Source organism: Cynocephalus volans, chromosome 2 (assembly GCF_027409185.1).
Source record: "Cynocephalus volans isolate mCynVol1 chromosome 2, mCynVol1.pri, whole genome shotgun sequence".
NCBI lineage: Eukaryota > Metazoa > Chordata > Mammalia > Dermoptera > Cynocephalidae > Cynocephalus > Cynocephalus volans.
Window position 1 is genome coordinate 64186525 of NC_084461.1, and position 22188 is coordinate 64208712.

The 22188-nt window shown below is 40.8% G+C and overlaps 1 protein-coding gene across 2 annotated transcripts in view; it reads left to right on the top strand.

Annotated features, from left to right (window-relative positions):
• SV2C (synaptic vesicle glycoprotein 2C) overlaps positions 1 to 22188 on the top strand; it is a 182596-nt gene that overhangs the window by 121445 nt on the left and 38963 nt on the right. For both annotated transcript variants that reach the window (XM_063087197.1, XM_063087198.1), the window contains exons 4-5: positions 14349 to 14482; positions 14969 to 15058. In XM_063087197.1, the coding sequence (XP_062943267.1) occupies positions 14349 to 14482; positions 14969 to 15058 (224 nt within the window). The remainder of the gene's footprint in view (positions 1 to 14348; positions 14483 to 14968; positions 15059 to 22188) is intronic.

Here is a 22188-nt window from a genome sequence, read left to right on the forward strand (position 1 = left end):
AATGACAACTCTCCCTGAGTGGGCAACAGGATTGTTAATGTATTAAACAAGATGTGCGTGAGGTGTCTGGCACGTGGTGAATGCAGTGCAAATATCCTAGGAGTCTGCTGAATGCCTTGAATCCACTCCACCTATGCCCCCCTGGAGACTGCAGTTAGTACTCAAGGCTTCCTATCACTTGCTAAAACTGTAATCAGAGTGGGTGCATTGTGGTGAGGAGAAGGGGAGCCCACATGTGAATCTGTAAGTTCTGGTTTTACACCCACCTCCGCCAGAGCATCAGTCTGCCTGTGCTCGAGTGCTTTGTCACTGTGGGCTCCCTGAGTTATAAGATTATTTCTTGTAAGTAGCATTCAGAGAAGGTGACATTGAATGAAAAACTGCTGTATTAGTCCCAGACTCAGTCACTCTGGGTTTAATTTTTCTGGCGCCATCACCCTAGAAAACCATTCCCCAGGATGCTCAAGGACCAATCATCTCCCCAGTTGGTAGCGGCTAGGAACTTATTTCTGGGCCAAGATTAATGATCCGAGTAGTCAGCCTTTCCAGAGAGCAGAGGGGAAATTTAACTCTGGGTAGACGCCTGACATTTTGAAACACAGGGGAAGGGGTGGGGGATGAGGAGAACTAGCGTGTGAATGTCTCCTGCAGGGTCATAAATCATGGACGGGTGAAAGTGAATTGCATCTCTAACAGTGAGATTGATTTGGGTTCCTGAGTTTTCTCCTCAGACAATTTAAAGACAGAACATGCTTTAAAGATGTGTTGTGAGAAGTGCCCTTTGAGTTACATGTCACCTCATTAACTCTTGAGCATTGTATTTTTCTGAAAGGAAGTCCAATTTGGGGGGTGGGGGGCGGTGAGGGGAGATGTATTAGTTTTGTCCACAAGAAAATACATTAATTGCTGTAGGGGGAAGCAAGAGTGAAGGAAAAATGGAACAGTCTCTGGCCACCAGCAAAGCCTTCCTTCATTCTTGTTAGTAAGCCTTTGCTGATCACTTGCAGCTTACAAAAAGTCACAAATTCGTGGGAAAGTGTTTTGAAACAAGGTAATAAAAAATGGCAGTTACTACAGGTTAGTTTGAGGATATATCTAGCTGGGATGTGTATTTGGGTTGGGGTATAAATAAGAAGATAGGAAGCATTTTATGGCTCTGTTGTGTTACCCAACAGAAAGGTATCTCAGTTTTTTTATCTCTATGATTTTTAAAAGTGAAACTATTCCATTTTGTGTCTTCAATGACAATTCAAGTAATCATGGTTTTCTATATTCCTTCCTCCTCTCTCCCACTGTTATGGGCTCACCATTTCTTTAACATGACCACGAATTCTGCCAGCCATCAGGAAGTATGCTGGCAAGGGAGTACAATGTGTCTTGATTTAATAACAGGTATGTTGTTCCATTTCCAGTCATTTGATGGGTCATGTTTTGGGGACTAAACTTCCCACAGAAAATAACTAAAATGAGTTTATTTGTAACAAACAGGAAAAAATCAGTAAGGATGTAGAAGATTTGAACAGCATGATCAACAAACTTGACCTGATGGGTATATGTAGACTCTGCACCCAAGAACTGCAGAGTATACATTCTTTTTGATCACATAATGAAATATTTACAAAAATGGGCCACATACTATGTTATAAAGCAAGTTCCAATCTATTTCAAAAAAAATGACTGAGCATATGATCTTATCACAGTGAAATTAAGCTAGAAATCAGCTTTTTTAAAATTCCGTATATTTGAAAATTGGAAAAAGTAATAGCTTTTTTGCCAAAAAGTTACTTTTGAATGTACTAGATAAAATCTCTGATTTTAAAAGAATCCAAGAGTGGGTTTTTTATTGATTAATTAAATAAGCATTTGTTGAGTGACTATTGTTTGGCAAGTATTATACTAAAGATGAATAAGACATGGCCCCTCCCCTCATGGAACAGACTGGCAGATAGATAATCAATCACTCTCTAATGTGGCTTTTCTCTATGTCTGGTATCCTGCTGAGGGCTGTGAAAATTTACAGGACACCAAGATAGCTCAGTGGGGGAAGGCAACACTTTTTAACGTGTTGAAGAATTTACAGAGGATATTCCTCTCTACATGGTCAATAGAAGACTGAAGATTAGGAGTTCTCCAACCTGACAGGGGGCTGGGAGTGGCAAAGGTAAAAAGATGTCACAGGGCAGGTAACTTGACAATGAGCTTTGCCAGACACTAGGACATCAGGAAGTGTGTTGCAAAGGATGGAAGATGGGGCTGGTTAGGGATGTGGCTGAAGAGAGAAGCAGGAGCCAGGTCTTGGAGGGCCTTGTGGCCACATGAAAGAAGTTAGACTCTCCCCTGAGGGTCCAATGGAGAACCACTGAAAAGTCTTAAGCTAGTGAGTGATCCTATTTTTATTATAGAAAGAGATCTTGAAATTACATGGAAAACAGAATGGGCAGACTGGAAGCTGGGCTCTTTGTTAAAGAGAAGTGGTATTAAAAGTACTTAAGAGCAGCACATTGGCCAATCAGAAGAGAGGAAAGCCAAAGCACTGGTGCCGAGGCCAGGTGTCACCCTTCAGTTGCTGGACCATGAGAGATGCATGGCTCAATGGCTCAGCACAAGGACTACAATGTGCATGCTTCAGTATTTCAGCAGTGGACACAGCCACACAGATCCATGCTAACTGTGTAGCAGCACCATTAGGGTGACCCAGGCAAAGCATGACAAGGGTCTCGACCACAGGGATGGAGAAAAAGGAATAGGTTTGGGGAAAACACAGAAAATAGAATTGTATTTCTGGGTGACTGACTAGATATAGGAAGAGTGGAGAGTACAGGCTGACTCCACATTTCTGGTTTAGAAGGCTTTGAAGAAGACTGAGTGTCACCACGTGAGCTGGGGCCTTTTGGGAAATATCTGAAGGCTGTAAACTTTGGAGACTTGAGATGGTCTGAAAGATGTTTTCTTGGTGGGGATGAATTGGATACAAGTGAGCAGGATCTAGCTGTGGGACTAATGGACTGGTCCTCTCCAGAGTCCTGTGTCCATCCACTGTGCTTGGAGGGAGGGTGTGAAGTCTCCTTGTTTGAGGCACAAGGACCAAAAATTAGAGGTTTCAGTTCATTGTGGTAGCATGAATTTCCCACCTGTTAGGATGGAATTTCTTTGACATAAATGGCAATACTCTAAGGGTCATTGAGTCTTGAGCTAAGCAGCTATTTCACTTGTCAAGTGTTAAATGATTTGTTCTGGATCATAGCTACAAGGCAAGAAATGAGGCTAGAAAACAAGAGCGGGTTAGAGAGGTCAACAGTTAGCAGAGGTGTACAAGTGTGACCTTTGGGCATCGGCAACAAAGAGCACAGGGGCTGACCTCTGTTGTCATCATGCGAGAAATATTATAGCCCCTCTTTATCCTGCTCCCTCCCCAGGAGAAAAATCTTTCTCCTAAGAATGAAGTCCACTAGGATTTTTGTATTCAATCACAAAAATCTTCTGGGGAGAGACAGAAAGTGTTTGCTGATCATGAGCAAGATCCTGCTGAGACCATGTGCAAACAGCAGAAAGAAAACTTCATCTGGAAGAGAGTGGGGAGCATGGAGTTGTTTAGAACACTGTTTGGGTTTGTTTTTTAGGGCTATTTTAAGCATAGCTACTTTGAAAGTGGATTGACTGAGTTGCAAATATATGAAATAAGCAGCATTCTTTTGCTTATTCTATATAGTCTTTCATTCCATTGTTCCATATAGTCTTCTATCACCTTTTGGATACTTGTAACAGAATCAAGTATACACAGCGTTTTGTTTTGGTTTGGCTTTCTTTCTTTCTTTTTTTTTTTGAAAGTGTTCCTTTTCTTGTTGTAGATCTATACTCAAGAGAAACTTTCTTGTGATCTCTTCTGGTTAAGGCACAAGATCTTAGAATCTGAGAGAACCATAGCCCTGGAATGAGCTTTAGAGTCTGTTATTCTAACTTTCTAACTAATGTAAGAATTCTCAATATTTAGTTTTGTTTGTTTTTCAGTCTCCTAAGACTGTGCCTGTTCACAAAATGAACATAATTGATTTGTTATTATTTATCCATAGACATCAACTTATATAGAAGTTTATATATAAATATAAATCTATAAGTTTATATGTAAATATCAGTCTTACATTTCATTTTAAGTAAATATTTACATGAGTAAAATAGAGATGGAAAGTTAATGTGTGCCTATATATGAAATTATATAAGGTATTTTTATATAAGATAATAAATAAGAATATACATATAGTATGTATCTATAAACTGATGAGCTGGCTTTACATGCATATATGGTAGAAGCTTTAGTTGTATATAGTCAAGATTTGACTATCCTATAGGTTCTTGTAGTATAAATTTGCATAAAATTCTTTGATAAAATTTTGATTGACCTATATTATCATAACATTAATACTGTATTATTGTCTGTCTACAAAAGAAAATCCCAAAGGGCCATTGCTTAAAACATAGATACACATACACACACATGCATATTTTATATAATCAGCTTTTTTCAAACCCTGGTACTCATTATTTCTCTCCATGGAGCTTGGGAGGTGCCATACTTGAGTCAGTGCTGGCACCAGAAACTCTTTCTGGAAAGGTCACCTCATTTGCTTTTTGCATATTTTGAGCACTCACAGAAGATATTTCAGAATAAATAATCCTGAAAAATAAGCCTGTGAATTTGTTTCTAAAGCCACCAAGAAATTTGCTTCTTCGAAAGTGAGGTTAGAGTCACAAGTCAAATTCAGGAAGCAGAGGCATGATTTCCTTCCACTGTAGGCCACTCTGTGCATTCCAAATTGCAGGAACAGAGATCAGAAACAGAAATGGAGAAACTAGCAGGAAAAGTCAACTTGTTGCTTGAGCCTGCTCTTAGAGACAGATGACTATTGGAGTCCATTGGAATTTAACCCCTGGACTCTCTCCCTGGGATATATAATTGGCTCTCACTTCCTGAAGGTGTGATCATGTACTGTAGGCAGATCCCTACCAATTATTTTGATTGTGACTGCTTTGTGTGCATCACTGTTAGCAATGGTGCTCACATGTTTGCAGCTCAAGGAGCAACTGGCCTCTGCCCCAAGAATCCAAGATTGGAATATGATTGGGGTTATAGGTCAAAAGATGAAAGGTCTGTGAATATTGTTCTCTTTCCCACCCAGAGACATCAGGGCAGCCTCTGACACTTTCTCATTGGTATCCGTAAATGAGCACTGTAACGCCAATGTTTAGATTTGTCACAATCAGCATTAAGGTTAATTTAGTTCATAAAAATATTTGAATACTGAATAGTGGCACAGTTAGAATTCCAGTTTCCTTCTCTTCTCTCTTCTCCCCATCAGTGCCTGTGTCTCAGAAAAATTAAAGGCTTGCATCTTTTTGAAAAGCTTTTACTTTCTTTTTGAGTAAAAAGCAATACAAGATGATACAGGATTCAAAAATTAAAGAAACAATGTCAGAAGTTAAAGTCCCCATGAGCTCCCACTCTCTACCCTGAGTAATCAACCATTTGGAATAGTTTAGTTCATGTTTCTCCATTTGTTTTCGAGAGCTAATGATACATTTTATGTGTACGCAAAATGAAATCACTACTATTTACACTGTTTAGAAAAGAGCTTTTTCTTACTAAGCAAGGTAACTCGAGCATTTTCCATGTCAGTTCAGAAGGATCTGCCTCATTCTCTTACAATAATTATATGATGTTCCACTGTATGGCTATACCATAGTTACCACAGTTTATTTAGCTATCTCCCCTATAACCACCCACCAGGACATCATGACCCCACCTTGTTTTTATTTATTTATTTGTCACAAATTGAGAAAGATATGAAAGATCCATACTGGTATAAGCAACAGGGACTGTCCAGCAGCATCTGGTTAAATCTTCTGGAGTCACGACGACACTAGATGCATGATAACCTGAATCTCTAGCCAAGGATTAATGTTTCGTGATGATCGCATAGTATTTACATTTTAAACCAGGGACATGTTAAGGGGATAAAATTTTATTTCTGTAGGAATAAAATCAGAAGTCCATCTGATCCTCATTCCCTTTCTAAGCTTGTTGGCCACTTGAGAAAATGGATTTTGAGCCACTTTTCCAAAGAGCATTTCAGTTGGCCATGTGACTTGTGAGCAAACACCGCAGACAAATATACGTGATTTACTCCTCAGCTATTAAAAACTGATCTCATATATGATATTTAAGGTTTTCTTCTAGAACATTGGATCTGTGTCTTGCACCTAAAGTCTGCTTTCTTACCAAAGACTATTTCATTGATAATTATCCCATAACTGACAATCAAATATAGACCAGTAAAGTAGGGGCCCAGTCACTAGCACATCAGGGCAGAGCCCAGAAAAGAACAGGAAAGCCAGCATTCTACATGTGTCACATACTTCTGTCTTGGCACCCTGAGAGATTGCAGTCAGGCAACTGGGCAGGCAGCTGGTTTCTGCAGTCACAGAGCACCTTAGCTTGAAGCTGGTAAATGGCCTTGATTATTATGCAAGACTCATAATACTTTTATTAGTGCTACACTGATTAGTGCTGTGCAGTAACTGCTTTCTGTAATACCCTAATTGAGGTCCTTCCTTGCATGGATTTACATTATCTGTAGACAAATCCCACAGTATGACATTTTAATGAGTATTTTAACAAAGTTCAAAGGACAGTTAGAATCAAGAATCATTTTTGAAGACACAAAGAGGCCAACACAACCCTTTATGTTGTAGTGCCAACATAAAGGGTTCGTTTAAGAGAATCCATTTTGCTAAGTGCAGATGAGTATCCAAAAGCAACCCTCTTTCCCAGTTAAACGTGGCTTGGTTGCACATTCCTGCTCTTCATGCCACGCTGATCTCTCTTCACTTTCTGATGTTTGTGACAGAGGCTCTGTGTAGCTCTCAAATTCAAATTTAAGCCGTCTTGAAAGAAAGCTAGGGAGGGGTCCTAAAAATTCATGACTGAGTAGTGATGGTGGTCAGTGATTTACTCCTTTACTCTTTTATTCATTTTTAATCCAGAGAATGACATTTTAGCTTTACAAAGTATCTGCAGGGTCATTTCTCAAGGTCCTCACAGTGTCTATCTCCCATTCAAGCCACAGAATATCATTCATCAGTCTTTGACACCCCTTGCCCCCAACCATGGGGCACATCGTAAGAGGGGAGAAGCATCCAACTCACTTGTCACAACTCCCTGTCACCCACTCCAGGGCTCTCTTCCCTCTCTCCAGGTCAGACCGCTGTAATATAATAGGAAAAGAACAATCAGTCCCGGCTCATCTCATCTACTGCTTAAGTACTGACTTGAATTCTATTTCTTTTTTATTTTTATTTCTTTTATTGAATCATAATTGATTATACATATTTTGGGGATTCAATGTTGACATATGTTGATCAAATCAATATTACTAGCATATATATTGTTACAAATTGTACTTATTCTTTATGCCCCTTGTCCCATCTCTCCCCATCCCCCTCTCCATCTCCCCTCCCACCGCTAATAACCCTAGATTTCTTCTCTCCTTCTGAAAGAGTAATGGTTACTCTATTGATTTGTTGCCTAGATGATCTGTCCAATGTGGAGAGGTGAGATCAGGTTCCCCAATATTATCATAGAGCAGATGCTTCTTCTGTCACTCTGGAATGGACTTTGTGGAGAAAGACATCCTCTTCTTTTCTTTGGTCTCTGTTGGTGACTACTTGTGTCAATGCACTCCAGTGGCTGGTGGACCAACTGCGTGGTGATTGTGACATCTAGCCACTTTCACTGCAGCCATGGTTACTGTGGTGGCTATGGTGGGTCACCCACGTGGAGCTGATGTTTTTGGCATGTTCCTTGGTTCTGGTGGTGTGCCTGGTTGTGGGGGATGTCCAGTCCCCAGCTCCAAGCCTCGGGCCCCCAGGTGGGGCCCTGAGGTGCTCGTGGTGTGCCTGGTTGTGGGTGGGGTCATCTGGTCCCCAGCTCCGTACCCCAGGCACCCAGGCAGGCCCGAAGGCACTGGCAGTGCAAGTGGTTGTAGCCAGGGATCCGGTCCCTGACTCCATGCCTCAGGTCCCTTGGCAGGCCCCAAGGTGCTGACATAGTGTGTCAGGACTAATTTTTTGTCCTTCGCTTACTTCTAAAATGGGGAACTTCCTGTGGGAACCAGTACTTGAACTGTATGGTTGAGCAAAATTGCTGCTTTGCTGCTGTTTCCCTAGGGAAGGCTTTTTGTGCACCTCAGGGTTTAATGGTTGACCTTATAGGTACTTCTGGCTCTCCAGAGACCTGGTGCACCTGGGTTGTGTAGAATCTCTGATCTGGGCCTGAATCTTTTCATCAAACTGCACCCCATGCAATTCTGCATTCCCAACCAGTCTCCTCTGAGTGGTCCTGCACTGACTGGGGGGTGGATCATCTGTCCTTGCTGTGCCCCAGTGTTCTCGTGGTGGGCCTGTCTCCCCCACTACCCATGCTCCAAACACTTTCCATGGGACAGCCCCTGCGCTGGTCCCTTGTGATGACTCACCGGCCTCTGAATGGCTCCCCTTTTTCAGCTGTTCTGGTTCCTTACTCCTGCCTGGGTCCACGGGAACCCTATTAGTGGTCTTGTTGTCCTGGGGGGCCACCAAGGCCCTCTTCTCCCATGCTGCCTCCAAGTAACTTCATCCGAAAGGCACAGCTGCAGCTTCTGCCAGCTCCTGCTCCATGTGCTCAGCAGTTCCAGCCTTAAAATAGCCACAGCCCAAAACACTCCAAGCAGTTTTTTCTTTCTCTCATCTTGGCTTCTCCCCCTTCGTGATCTCTGTAGGTCTCTCCTCCTATTCCCCTGAGCTCCAGAGGCCCCAGCTTGGCTGATGTTACATTTTTATAGTTGTAAATTGGTTGATTTGTGGGAGAGAGTGATGCTGGGGACCATCTATTATGCCATCTTGACCAGAACTCCTCTGAATTCTACTTCTGACTTTGACTTTAGAAATTAAAGAATTTGCTCTCTTTGTTCATGTTTTGCTTTCTTTGTTCAGAAAAGAAACTTGGCTAGCACTCTTGAGAAAAGACTCCTTGAGATAGATAGGTAGCTCCGCCTCTTCTGAACTCCCACCATACTTTCTTCATAACCTGTTCTAGTATGGGTTTTATTGTTTAGTGCGTCTGTTAGCAAATCTGCCTTTTCGATTGGACTCCAGACTCCTTGAGGGCAGGAATCAGTCTTATTAGCCTCCATGTCACAGCATGATGACTGGCACAGATAGGCACTCAATGAAAGTGTAAATAAATGAACAGAAAGTAAATGAAGATATCACTAGGCATTAGGGAAATACAAATTGGAATCATGATGAGATATCACTAGATACTTATCAAAATGGCTAATTAAAAAAAAAACTGACCAAAAAATGTGATGGGAAGGATGTGAAGCAGCTAGAATTCTCATCCACTGCTGTTGGGAATGGACAATGGTACAACCACTGTGCACAATTATTTGACAGTTTCTTGTAAAGCTAAACATAAGCTTATCATATGACTCAACTATCCCACTCCTACATATTTACCCAAGAGAAAAGGAAAACTTTGGGGCTCACAAAAACCTGTATAAAATGTTTATAGAAGCTTTATTCATAATCACCCCAAACGAGAAAAAATCCAGTTGTCCTTCAGCTGGTGAGGAGATATACTAACTATGACATAGTCATGTGATGGAATACTAGACAGAAATGAAAAGGAACACTCTACTGCCGTGTGCAACAATTTGCATGAATCCCAAATGTGTTATGCTAAGTGTAAGAACCAGATTCAAAAAGCTACGTACAGTATGATTTCATTTATATGACATTCTCGAAAAGACAACACTGTAGGGATAGAGAAGAGCTTAGTGGTTGCTAGAAGTTAGGGATGGACGAGGGTTGACTCCAAAGGGGCAGCACAAGGGAGCGTTTTGAGGTGAAGGAACTATTTTGTCTTTCTGATTATGACGGTAGTTACATGACTGTGCATTTGTCAAACTCATAGAACTGTGTAGCTAAAAATAAGTAAATATATTTTACTATATATGTTACAAATTTAATTTGGATAATTAATTCAAGGTTGTTTTGCTGTTTATTGTGGATTCAGAAAAAACAAATCAAAAGAAAACCTGGGTATCTATGGTCTTGGTAGCCTGCAGTGATTTTGCATATGCTCATGCACACACTGTGTACGTGTGTGTGTGTGTGTGTGTGTGTGTGTGTTCATTCAACAAGCATTTAAAGAACATTTCCTATGGACGAGGACTTGTAATAGGGGTTCCTAACTGGGGAGATATTGGCGAGTAAGAAAAGCAGGGTTCCTACTCTCTTGGTGGAGAGACGGACAGATAATAAATATGTAAACAAATAAATGAATATAACAGCTTCTGATAGTGGTAAGCACTGTCAAGGCAATAAGACAGGCCTATGAGATAGAGAGTGGGATTTAATGCATGGACCTCTCTGACGAGGTAATCTTAAATTAAGTCCTGAAATGTGTAAAGGAAGCAGCCATGCATGCAAATATTCAGGCAGATCAGTTCAAACAGGGAAAATATCCAATGCAAAGACTCCTAGAGGACTACATTGAGGGTGAGATATCTTGGAAAACCCTCTCACTTCAAACTCAGAAAACGGGCTGTCCAGTTAGTCCAGTTGATTAGAGCATGGTGCTGATAACTCCAAGGTCCAGGGTTCCATCCCTGTACCAGCCAGCAGCCAAAAAAAAAAAAAAAAAAACCTCAAAAAGGCTGGCTGGGGTGAGAATGTAAGATGAGAAAGTGAAGACAGTTGCTATCAACCATTCTTTTGAGAAGTTTTGCTATGAAGGGGACAGAGGAGTAACAGTGCAGCTGGAGAGGCATGTGGAGGTCAATGGAGGGCTTTTTCTTAGATGTCGGATATATTAGATATAGATGTGCTGATGGAATGACCCATCAAGTCAAGTGAGAGAACACAATGATGAGTGTTGGAGAGGAGGGAGAGACAATTACAAGAATTCTGTCCTTGAAAGAGCAGGAGGGGATCTAGAGCCCACATGAACAGGGTGGCCTTAGGTAGGTGCTTGGATAGTTCATCCATTATCACCAAAGGGAAGGCAGAGAGATGGGACAGGTGCACATGGGTGGGTAGATTCAGGAGGGAGAAGATGACGATGTATGTAGTTCTCTTTGTGTTTATTTTCTTAAAGAAACAGAAAGTGAGGTCAATTGTAAGAAGTGGGGTTGGCTGCTGGAGATTAGAAGAGGAATGGACAAACGGTATATAATAGTTTTATAGACTGTGAGAAAAGCATATTGCAAATAAATAGAGAGAAATCGGTGGTCAACATACCCTTTACACAGAGGGAGACCACCACAATGCATATGTTTGCATATGTGTGTGCACACACCCATGCACACTGAACAAGGGGCAAGAAGACAGACTTCACAGCTGATAAAATAGAGAAGGACAGAAATGAGTAGGCTAAACTTCAGCTGCTGGACAAAAGAATCTACACCTGAAGAAAGCACATTCTAAACTGAGAAGAGCTGGACTCTGAATCAGTTAGTTCTATTCTGGGTTTCGATTGTAGTCCAATTTCCTGGGTAAACTGAAAACCACCCAACTGGAATCACATTGCAATCAGTCTCTCCACCACTGATATGATGTTCCAGAGCAGTAAGAGTGAAGGGCAACACTCCTCAGACCAGCTATCAAGAGGGAGCCTGAAGTCACTGGAGAGGCACCCGCAGAAGTCCAAGCAAAAGCAGAGAGTCTGAAGTTTCATAGAGAAGAGCTACAATTTGCCAACTGAACTTATAGGAACCAGGTCAGCGATAGAGCTATTGGTTCCCTACTGCTGCTGTAACAAATCACCATGAACGTATTGGCTTTAAACAACACAAATTTGTTATTGTACAGTTCTGGAGGTCGAAAGTTTGAATGGCTTGGCAGGGCTTCCGAAGGTTCCTTTGGAGGTTCTAGGAGAGAACATGTGTCCTTGCCTTTTCCAGCTCTTACAAGCTACCTACATTTCTTGCCTGGTGTCCCCTTCCTCCATCTTCAAAGCCACCAGCGTACCATCTTCAAATCTTTCTCCAATCTGACCTCTGCTTACCTCGTCACATCTCCTTCTCTCCCTTTGACTCTCCTGCCTCCCTCTTTTCCTGTGTTTACATTGGGTGCAGCCATGTAATACAGTATCATCTCTTTATGTCAAGATCCTCAACAACACGTGCAAAGTCCCTTTGCAGGGAAGGTAACATATTCACAGGTTCTGGAGATTAGGATGAGGACACCTTTCGGGGGAGGGAGCATTATTCTGTCTACCGCAGAAGCTTCCTGCCTTATCCAGTGCTGTGATCTTGGCTAAATCATTTCATCGTCCTATTCTCTTTAGAAAACTTTACCATCTGAACTAATTTACTTGAACAATGGCACCAGAGACCTTCCCCTTTCCTGTCTTCTCTCTCTCCCCCTGTACTTTATAAAATGTGCTGTAGCCTGGAATTTAAAACATTGCATTTGCTTAACCTGGCCACATAAAGCTTTTATTTTTTTTCCCCCAATGCTTAAGGAGAATTTAGAACTTTTTTTTTAATTAAAAAATTTTTTTTCATTAATTATTTTTATTGAAACATAATTGATTATTCCCATTTTGGGGGTACAGAGTTGACTATCGGTATTTGTGTACAATATGTGATGATCAAATCAGAATAATTATCATATTCATCATTGCAAAACGTAATCATTCTTTGTGTCCGTCAACCAATTTCTCCCAAACCTCTCTCCCCCTTTCTCACCTCTAGTAACCACAGTTCTGTTCTGAATTTAGAGCTTTTTAAAAAGAAATTCTTTATATGAAGCTCTAAGGTCACATGTGAAGCGAGCAAGTTATATTTTCTATGTTCCATCACTGAATTTCTTCTGAATTTTGGATATGTGAGACTTTTGAACTTCTGCTACATGAAACGCGGAGAGCTATCATGCCTCCTAAATTTTATGACATAATTAATTTAGCAATCCACATAATCTTCATACATAAAATTCCCAGAAAATTTTGGTAATCTAAAATTACTATAGCATGTCATTGATGTTTACGTTGTTTTTTTAACAAATTCAGTGTTTAAGAGTGAGTGTGTGCACAGGAGGCTATGTGTTAAGATTCTGTCTCAATTCCTGGTGGGGAAGATTCTAATATGTAACTTTGGCTCTGTAGCCTTGCAAAAGTTATGTCACCTCCAGAATCTCACTCAGCAGCAATGTAAACAGCGAATAATTATACAGCTTCCCTGGGGATGAGACATAGACTATCTGACTTTTGTACATAAAAAGCCTTATAAATACCAAGCCTTGCTATAAATTAAATCTCACCTCACACAATTGATGTATGCCTCTGTAAATCTCTGTTTTTAATTAGATTTGATATGCCTCATTATTTCTCATTTACAACTAAGTTTAAGTTTGAATTTTGCTTTCAACCATTTTATATTCATTCAAATACTGGCTTTCTTTTGGTTCTTGAAGAGATTTCTGTTTGTATCCCATTGTGCTTATTTTATTATATTATAATAAAAAATTATATTTTATAATATTTAGAAATTTTAAATTTCTATTTAGAAATTTTAATTTCTCTTGATCTACTGTATGATATGTGTATGAGGACAGATACAATGACTGCCAATTCCTAATAATCGTGCTGGTCAGGGTGGTGGCAGGAAACTGATGATACCCTCAGAAGAGGCCACTGAAAAGAGTTAATGAAGGAACTGTCTATGAAGATGTGGGAACCATTAAGAGAAACCAATAAAAAATTAAAAAGCACATTGAAGCTGTCCATGTCTCAAAGAACAACAGGAGAGAGGGTGGCTGGAACCTGACAAGGGCTGTGGCTGAGGGGAGGGCCCAGGAGATGGGCCTCCTTTATTCAAACCCAGCTGGAGGCCGGTGGGCAAGGGAGTCAGTTGATGCAATTCATTGAGAGCCATTTCCTGGCACACAGCAGAGTGGGAAAGAATGGAGAGTGATCTAGACGAGTGAACAGAAGATACCAGCACAGTGGTCTATTGAAAAAAGCATTATCCCAAATTAATTTGGGCCTTTGGGATCTGGTTGTACTTAAGCCTACATACACCACCATACTTGGTCCCTGAATCCTTTGGTTCCAAGCACCTACCTCTCTTCTCAGCATGGCCATTGGTGGTCTTAAAGCTGAGCTGGTCACCATGGCTGATGCCCAGATCGGCTCATCCTTCTGTGGGTAGAAGATCTGACTGATAAATCCGTGGTGCAGACACCTACAGTGACTTTCCCAACAGGCTGTCTGGGAAGCGCTCTCCCTCACTCTTCCCATCCTCCTTTTCCAGGGTGGAGCTTCAGCATGGGGTCCGCCTACCAGTTCCACAGTTGGCGTGTGTTTGTCATTGTCTGTGCGCTTCCCTGTGTCTGCTCCGTGGTGGCCCTCACGTTCATGCCTGAAAGCCCGCGGTTCTTGCTGGAGGTAATGCTTGTTACTACAAATACTCAAGTAGCCCACAGACATTGGAAAGAGTTCTTTGTTAATTCTAGGAGAATATGTTTGCCTCTGGGAGGCACATTTTTCCTTCCTACTATGGAACTATGGAGGGTTTGATTTCATGGAGACATGCTTTAAACAACCAGCATGTGAAAAAGCTGTCTCATGGCCAGGAAGCTCTCATGTTCCTCCTTAAGCAAATAACTTTTCACTCAATGAAGAGAACGTGGCTTATTGTTTTATAAATGAAATCTTATCACCCAAATGTACTCTTTCTAGTTATAGGCACATTCTTTGAAGTGCTAATGTGTTCAGTGATATCAAAGTAGTCTGAAGGTTCCAATGGGGCCTACCTAACTACATCTGCATGATTACATCCCATTCGATCTGACAGTTCAAGATGGTGATCGGAAAATCAGGGAGTATAAGTGTTTCTCTGGTAGCACTTCACTGTCTATTCACATTTCTTAGGTTGGAAAACATGACGAAGCTTGGATGATTCTGAAGTTAATTCATGACACCAACATGAGGGCACGGGGGCAGCCTGAGAAGGTCTTCACGGTGAGTCTGCTCCTAAGCAAATCCTTCGCACCAGGCCTTGGGACATATTCTCTGTCAAGAAACAGATTGTAAATATTTTAGGCTTTGCAAGCCCTATGGTTTGTCACAATGACTCAGCTGTGACATTGTAGCACAAAAGCAGTCATAAACAGTGTGTAAACAAATGACTATGGCTGTGTTTCAATAAAACTTTATTTACAGAGATAGGCCCATAGGTTGCTGACCCCTGTCTATACCTATCTAGGACTCAAGGGCTCTGTGCTTGGTTAAATCACACCAACCCAAGAGATGGCATTAAGGTGGAAAGACTTGGACTATTCTCTGAAGCCCACGATCAATACCTGAGGACAGAAGGCCCTTGGTTGTAGCAACCACGAGCTAATTCTCCTTGACTTGCTATCAGAAGAGATCCAGGCTTCTGTGGGCCCATCTCCTCTGCTCTGCCAGGCCACTGCTGTTGCCCCAGCCATCCACCTGAAACTTGTTTCCACATGTTGCTCAGCCAAGGAGTTCAGAGCACCCTGAGGTCTCCTAGGTAAAGCAAGCATGTCTGGGTTCACAACCCAGCTCTGTCACTTACTTGCTGTGTGAACTGGGCAAGTAAGATCAAGGCTCTTAGCTTCGGTTTCCTTATCTATAAAGTAGTTATAATAACACCTAACTGATAGAATTTTCAGAAGGGTCAAGTGAGATGATGTATGTAAAGCACTTAGCATACTGTCTGGCATATTCTAGGTACTCCATAAACAGCAAAAAGTAATATATACACATTTCTGTGTATGTCAAAATGTGTGCATATACCTATGATTATGTGTGTATATGTGGGGAGGAGGGCAGTCAGAAGATAAAGATAACATAAAGTTGTACTCTATTGTTCCGTCTTGGAAGCCCACAACTTACCAACTATTTTGCCTTTCCCCTGGCATCTCTAGGCTTCTTATTTCATAAGACATCCCAGTTATTATAGGCTTTCACTAAGTTTGCTGGAGGATCTAATATGAGCTCTTGTTCAAGATTTGACTGAGAAATGCGTTCTCAGCATTGTATCATATCTAAGAGAAAACCTGCACTCTGGACTTCATAGGAAAGCATATGCCAAACAAACCCCAGTGAAACCTTCTCCTTAATGAGAGCATAAAAGTGCATAAAAAACTATCAGGTCCCTAAAAAGGTTTCCCCAAAAGTTTCAAAATCATTTCTTTCACATAAGAAGGAAATAGAAAGGTATTCTCATCAACGATACAGCCCAGAAAAATACCATTGTATTAACTCATTTCTGTTGCTCATAACAAAATACCTGGAACTGGGTATTTATAAGAAAATGAAGTTTATTGCTTACAGTTTCAGAGGCTGGGAAGTCCAAAATCCAGGGAACATATTTGATGAAGGCCTTGGTGGTGGTGACAGTGACCCAGGGGTCTCACATGACAGAAAATGGCAGAGCAGAGAGAGAGACTCTTTGTGTGCTCTCCTTTTAAAGCCCTCAGAACTACACCCCTGACCACCATTATTAATCCATTCACTACTGCAGCATCCTACAATCTAATCACCTCTTCAAGGCCACACCTTTCAATCACCATAATAGGATTTCCCACCCTCAACAGTTGGGGATTAAGCTTCTAATATATGAACTTTGGAGGACACAATTCAATCAATCTACAGCATTCTTCCCCTGGCCCCCAAAGTTCATGTCCTTCTCACAGGTAAATATGTTCATTCCATCTCCAAAGTTTTAACTTGTTTCAACTCGAAAGTCCAGGGTTCAAAGTACCATCTATGAAATCAAAACAAATTATCTACTTCCAAGATACGATGGTGGGACAAGCGCAGGGTACATATTCCCATTCAAAAAGGGAGAAATAGGCCAAAAGAAAGGTGTAAAGGGTCCCAAACAAGTCCGAAGCCCAGCAGGGCAGGCTTAAATCTCAAAGCTGGTGAATCATGTACCTTGAATCCATGTTCAAAGTCCTCTGCACACTGGTGTGGGGCTTGAGTCCTCAAGTCCTTGGGCAGCTCTGCTTCTGTGGCTTTCCTGGTCTTCAGCCACATACAGGTCTGGGGTCTCCATGGCAGTTCCACTTTCACTGCTCCACTAGACATGGCACTGATGGGGTTTCTCTGCTGCAACTCTGACCCCACATTTCCACTTGGCATTGCTCTAGGAAGGCTGTCTGTGGTGAATCTGCCCCTGTGACAGATCTTTTCCTGGGTCCCCAGGCTTTTCTGTTCATCTTTTGAAATCAGGGTGGAGGCTCCCAAGCCTTCAGAGATCTGGCATTCTGTGATCCTGCAGACCTAACACCACGTGGATGCCACTAAGTCTTCCGGCTTGTATTTTCCAAAGTTGCGGGTCCAGCCACACCTGGGGCCAATTGAGCCATGGCTGGACCAGCCACATCAGCGGGGTGCTGGTGCTGGAAGCAGCTTCCTGAAGTGGCCCTAGGCAGACAGCCTGTGTAGGGCACCTCAGGCCTGTTCCTCAGACCATTCTGTCTCCCTAGACCTGTGGGCCTGAAATGGAAGAGTTGGCCCCAGAGCCTTCTGCAATGCCTTCAGGGCCTCGTCCCCCTTCTCGTGATAATCCCTTTCTTTTGTACTAATCTTCTTAGCACCACTGCATTTTTCTCCTGAAAATGCTCTCTGCTTCTCTACCACATGGCCAGCTACAAATTCCCCACATCCTTATGCTCTGCTTCTCTTTTAAATTCTGGCTTTACATCATGCCTTTTCTGCCATAACTCAGCATAGGCTGTTGCAAGTCACCATGCAGCTTCCTTAATGCTTTGCTGCTTAGAAATTACTTACACCAAATACCCTGGGTCAACATCTTTAAGTTCCACTTTCCATTATACTTTTGGGCATGAACAGTATGCAGCCAAATTCTCTGTCAGTTCATAGCAAGGGTGATCTTTGCCCCAGTTTCCAATAAGTCCCTTCTCATTTACATATGATATCTTCTCAGAATGGCCTATACTGTTCATATTTCTATCAGCACTCTGCTCACCACCATTTGACCAGTCTCTAAAACATTACAAACTTTCCCTGGTTTTCTTGTCTTCTAAAGTTTCACTAGCAGCTAGGCTTTTTCTTGCCTGTTCCTCAAAGTTCTTCCAGCCTCTCCTCAATAGCCAGTTCCAAAGCTGTTTCCACATTTTCAAGTATTTATTATAAGCAACACCCCACTTCTCTGGTACCAATTTTCTGTTATTAGTCCATTTCTGTTGCTTATAACAAAATACGTGGAATTGGTGGAACTGGGTAGGTTATAAATGAAACAAAATTTATTGCTTATTGTTTCAGAACCTCTGAGGTCTGAAGTCCAGGGAACACATTTGGTAAAGGCCTCAGTGTTGGCAACAGTGACCCAGGGTCTCACATGGCAGAATATGGTGGAGCAGAAAGACTCTTCATGTGCTCTCCTTTTAAAGCCCTCTGATCCACGTCCCTGACCATGATTATTAATCCATTCACTATGGTGTAGTCCTACAATCTAAGCACCTCTTCAAGGCCCCACCTTTCAATTACCATAATAGGATTTCTCACCCTCTTCACAGTGGGAACCAAGCCTCCAACACAGTAAACTTTTTGGAGGACACAATTCAATCCATAATAACCACCCATATAACTTTCCTAAAAAAAATAAGTTGATATATTCAAACCAAGATGAAATGAAATTGATAACTCAAGAAGTGAGTTAAACATATGGGTTTCTACATAACTATTTTCAATATGATAATAGGTCTAAAGCAAAAGTCAAAAATATTATTGAAAAAGATATGAAAAAATCATTTTTTTACACTCTGTAGCAATTTTCTATACCTAAAGCCACAGAAGTTGAAAATAGCAAGAATATTCAGGAATATTCTTATCAAAATATAACCTAGAGAAAATCTTTGAAAAATTTAAAAATAATCAAAATTAGAACTAAATTAAGAGATTGGATATATACTTTTCCAAAACATTGAAGACCAAAAAAGAAAAAGAAAAAGAAAAAGAATGTATGTAGCTTATTCATAAGGAGACAGGAAATAAAGGAAATTTTTAAAAAAAATTTGAAGTCTTAGGTCAGGAGTGGAAATATTAGTTTATTAAATAAATTGTATAAATGGTATAAACACTCCTATTAAAAGACAAAAAAATCAGATTGGGTCAAAACCAAAATCAACCATATGTATTTTACATGAGACAAAGTGGCTCAAAATACTTACCTTCATTAGTGGGAATTCTGGCCTGTAAGCTTCCAGGTACATTTACAAGTGACACCCCATTTCCCCAAAGGCATACACTCAGAGCAGCCTGATAACATTTTCTCTGAAATGTCAGGAATTATACCAGAGGATCAAAACAGTGTAATCTCTGGGTTTCCTGCCAACCAAGGCAAAAGATAAATTTAATGAATTACATAGTTTTTGATATAAAGTGAACAGCAATATTTCTATTTTTCAGGAAAGGTCAACTTTATCTAGTTCTGATTTGTGAAAAGGTTTTCATACGCCTTATTATGGAGAGTATTGAACCATATAATGCACATTATCTTCATTAACACTTTTACATAAGGCAGATGTTTTACACATGGCCATTTCTTAGGTCAATAAGCAATCAGAATTTGGTAAAGGAAGGTAGCCATGTGGGAAGCCAGAGAAAGGCATGTGGTATATAGAAAGTACGTGGCTTCAACTTGATGAGGCTTGATGTGAACAAAAGGGATAAAAGCATCAGATTTATTTTTAAAATATATATCTCATTTTATTTTACATACACACACATGGGCACACACATATGTAATACACACCCCAATTTCGTATTCTACCGGCTTTTCGTTGCTTTCAGGATAAAGACAAAAATCCTCAATCTGGACACCAAGGCCCTGGCGGTCTAGTCCCCGCCTGCTTTCCAGTTCCTATTGCTCTGCAGCTACACTTGTCTTTCAGTTCCTCAGACTTGTCATTTTACCTAATCTGGCACACTGCCACTATGTGTGCTGTTCCCTCCATGGAATGTCTTCCATCCTCTAGTTACAAAGTTGATTCTCAGTGGGGAAAGCCAGGCTAAATTAATAAAAATTGGATGTATGGATTTTTTTGGAAGGAACGATGGTTTTAAATATTTTGATTCAAGCAGTCATATAGTTAGACTAAAAACATTTTGTCTAAAATGGGTTTGGGGGACACACGGTAAGACATAAGGGGGACCTGAGTAAGAGCTTCAGTGGCTGATAAATAACATCCATTATAGCTGTTAAAACATGTGAAAGGGGCCCTGATTAGACAGTTTCCTGCCATCTTATTTATTCATTTTACTTTTATTTTGGAAATTGATTTTTTATAATGTCAAGATAAGACTTTAGTCTGGCCTCTATCCAAGTTACTGCAGATTCTTAATTGACAAAGTTTTCTATGTAGAGTATTGAAGAAATGAAGATCAGTGATGAATGTCCTTATATTAAAGGCCTGAGGCCTTTGAGTAGTCCCTTCTTTTGAGGAGATGTACCTAGAGGAAGAGTATTTTCAAATTAAAGAATCATAAAGCTGGAGGAATCTTGAGATGTCACCTAGACACTTTAGGGTACTTCTCAGCCAGATGAGGACAGACCCTTTACCAAAGACTTCCTGAGACAGTATCTCTGTAGGGCCTCATTGCCCTGCTTATCTGCCTTTTCTTCTAGAAATTTCAAGTTACCAAGTCCACTCATGGTCATCCATGTTAATGTTATTGTAAAAAAGGCTGGAGGGGAAGAAGGTGAGGACACTCCAAAATAACAGATAATCTCAAAGTCATTTATATGTGACTTTCAAAGTCATGACATGATTCTACCACGACAAATTAATCTTCTTCTTGGTTATGTTGACAGTATGAAGTTGTGTGCATTTCCCCAAGGTCTTCTTTCTAAGCTCTTCTTGCTGTGATCCTAACTTTTTTTTTTTTTTTTTAAAGATGAACGGTAAAGGGATCTTAACCCTTGACTTGGTGTAGTCAGCACCACGCTCAGCCAGTGAGCAAACCGGCCGTCCCTACATAGGATCTGAACCTGCGGCCTTGGTGTTATCAGCACCGCACTCTCCCGAGTGAGCCCCAGGCCAGCCCGCTGTGCCCTTAACTTAAACATTATTGTCCAGGACTCCATTTTCAGCTAACTTCTCTTCTAACCCAATACATTCTCCTTAGCTGATCTCAGCTACTTCTTGCATCTGTATCTCTAAATCTAAACTTTAATCTCTGTCTATCAAAACTGTATCTCTAAATCTAAATTGCTCACCATAAGAATCCCCAAGCCTCTTCCTTGTCCTAAATTCTATCAGCAAGCACCACCAGTACCACCCAAACCAGAACTCTGAAAACCATCATATTTATTTCTTTTCTTTCTCCTCATTATACCTAAAAAATCACTATGCACTTTTATTCTACCTCCTAAATATCCCTCATCATTGCTCCTTATTTTCCATCTTTATTGCCACTAATTTGGTTCAGTTCTTATCACTCACTGCCCTCTGACCTTATATTTTTCTTCAGGAATCCCAAACTCTTTGTAGTTGCCCAAGACACTGTTTTCTCTCAGACCTCTGGACAGTTGCACACGGTATTTCTACCACTTGGAATTCCCTCCGAGCAGTTTATGCACCTGGCAAATAACATACTTCTCTGTAAGTCTCAGCTCAAACCGTAGTCCGTGAAGTCTTCTCTCTCACTCCCAGGTCAAATTGGATGTTTTGAACAGTATTTCTCTCCTGTCTCATATAGACTTCCACTAAAGTACTTTTTGCTTTCTATGGTAATTGCTTGGAGGGCGTGATGTTTTATATTTGCATCTCCTGTGGGTGCAATGAATGAATGAACAAAGGAAACTTGATGAGTGGAGAAGAGGAAGCCTCCCAAACCTAATATGCTGAATGATAAAGAATACCCCTGTGATGAAAAAAAAAAAAATACTACAGCATCACCGAATCATTTCTGTATATATTATTTTGAGATGACTGTATTTGTTTGGTTTTCTTTTTTTTGAGACCAAGTTTCATAAAATTTTTACTTGAAAAAATATATTTTACAAAATATAATTCTTCCAGTCAGAGAAACTTGCCCATAGTATTCATGGAGCTTTCTGCCTTAAAGTTTATAGTATGACGTTCAAAGGG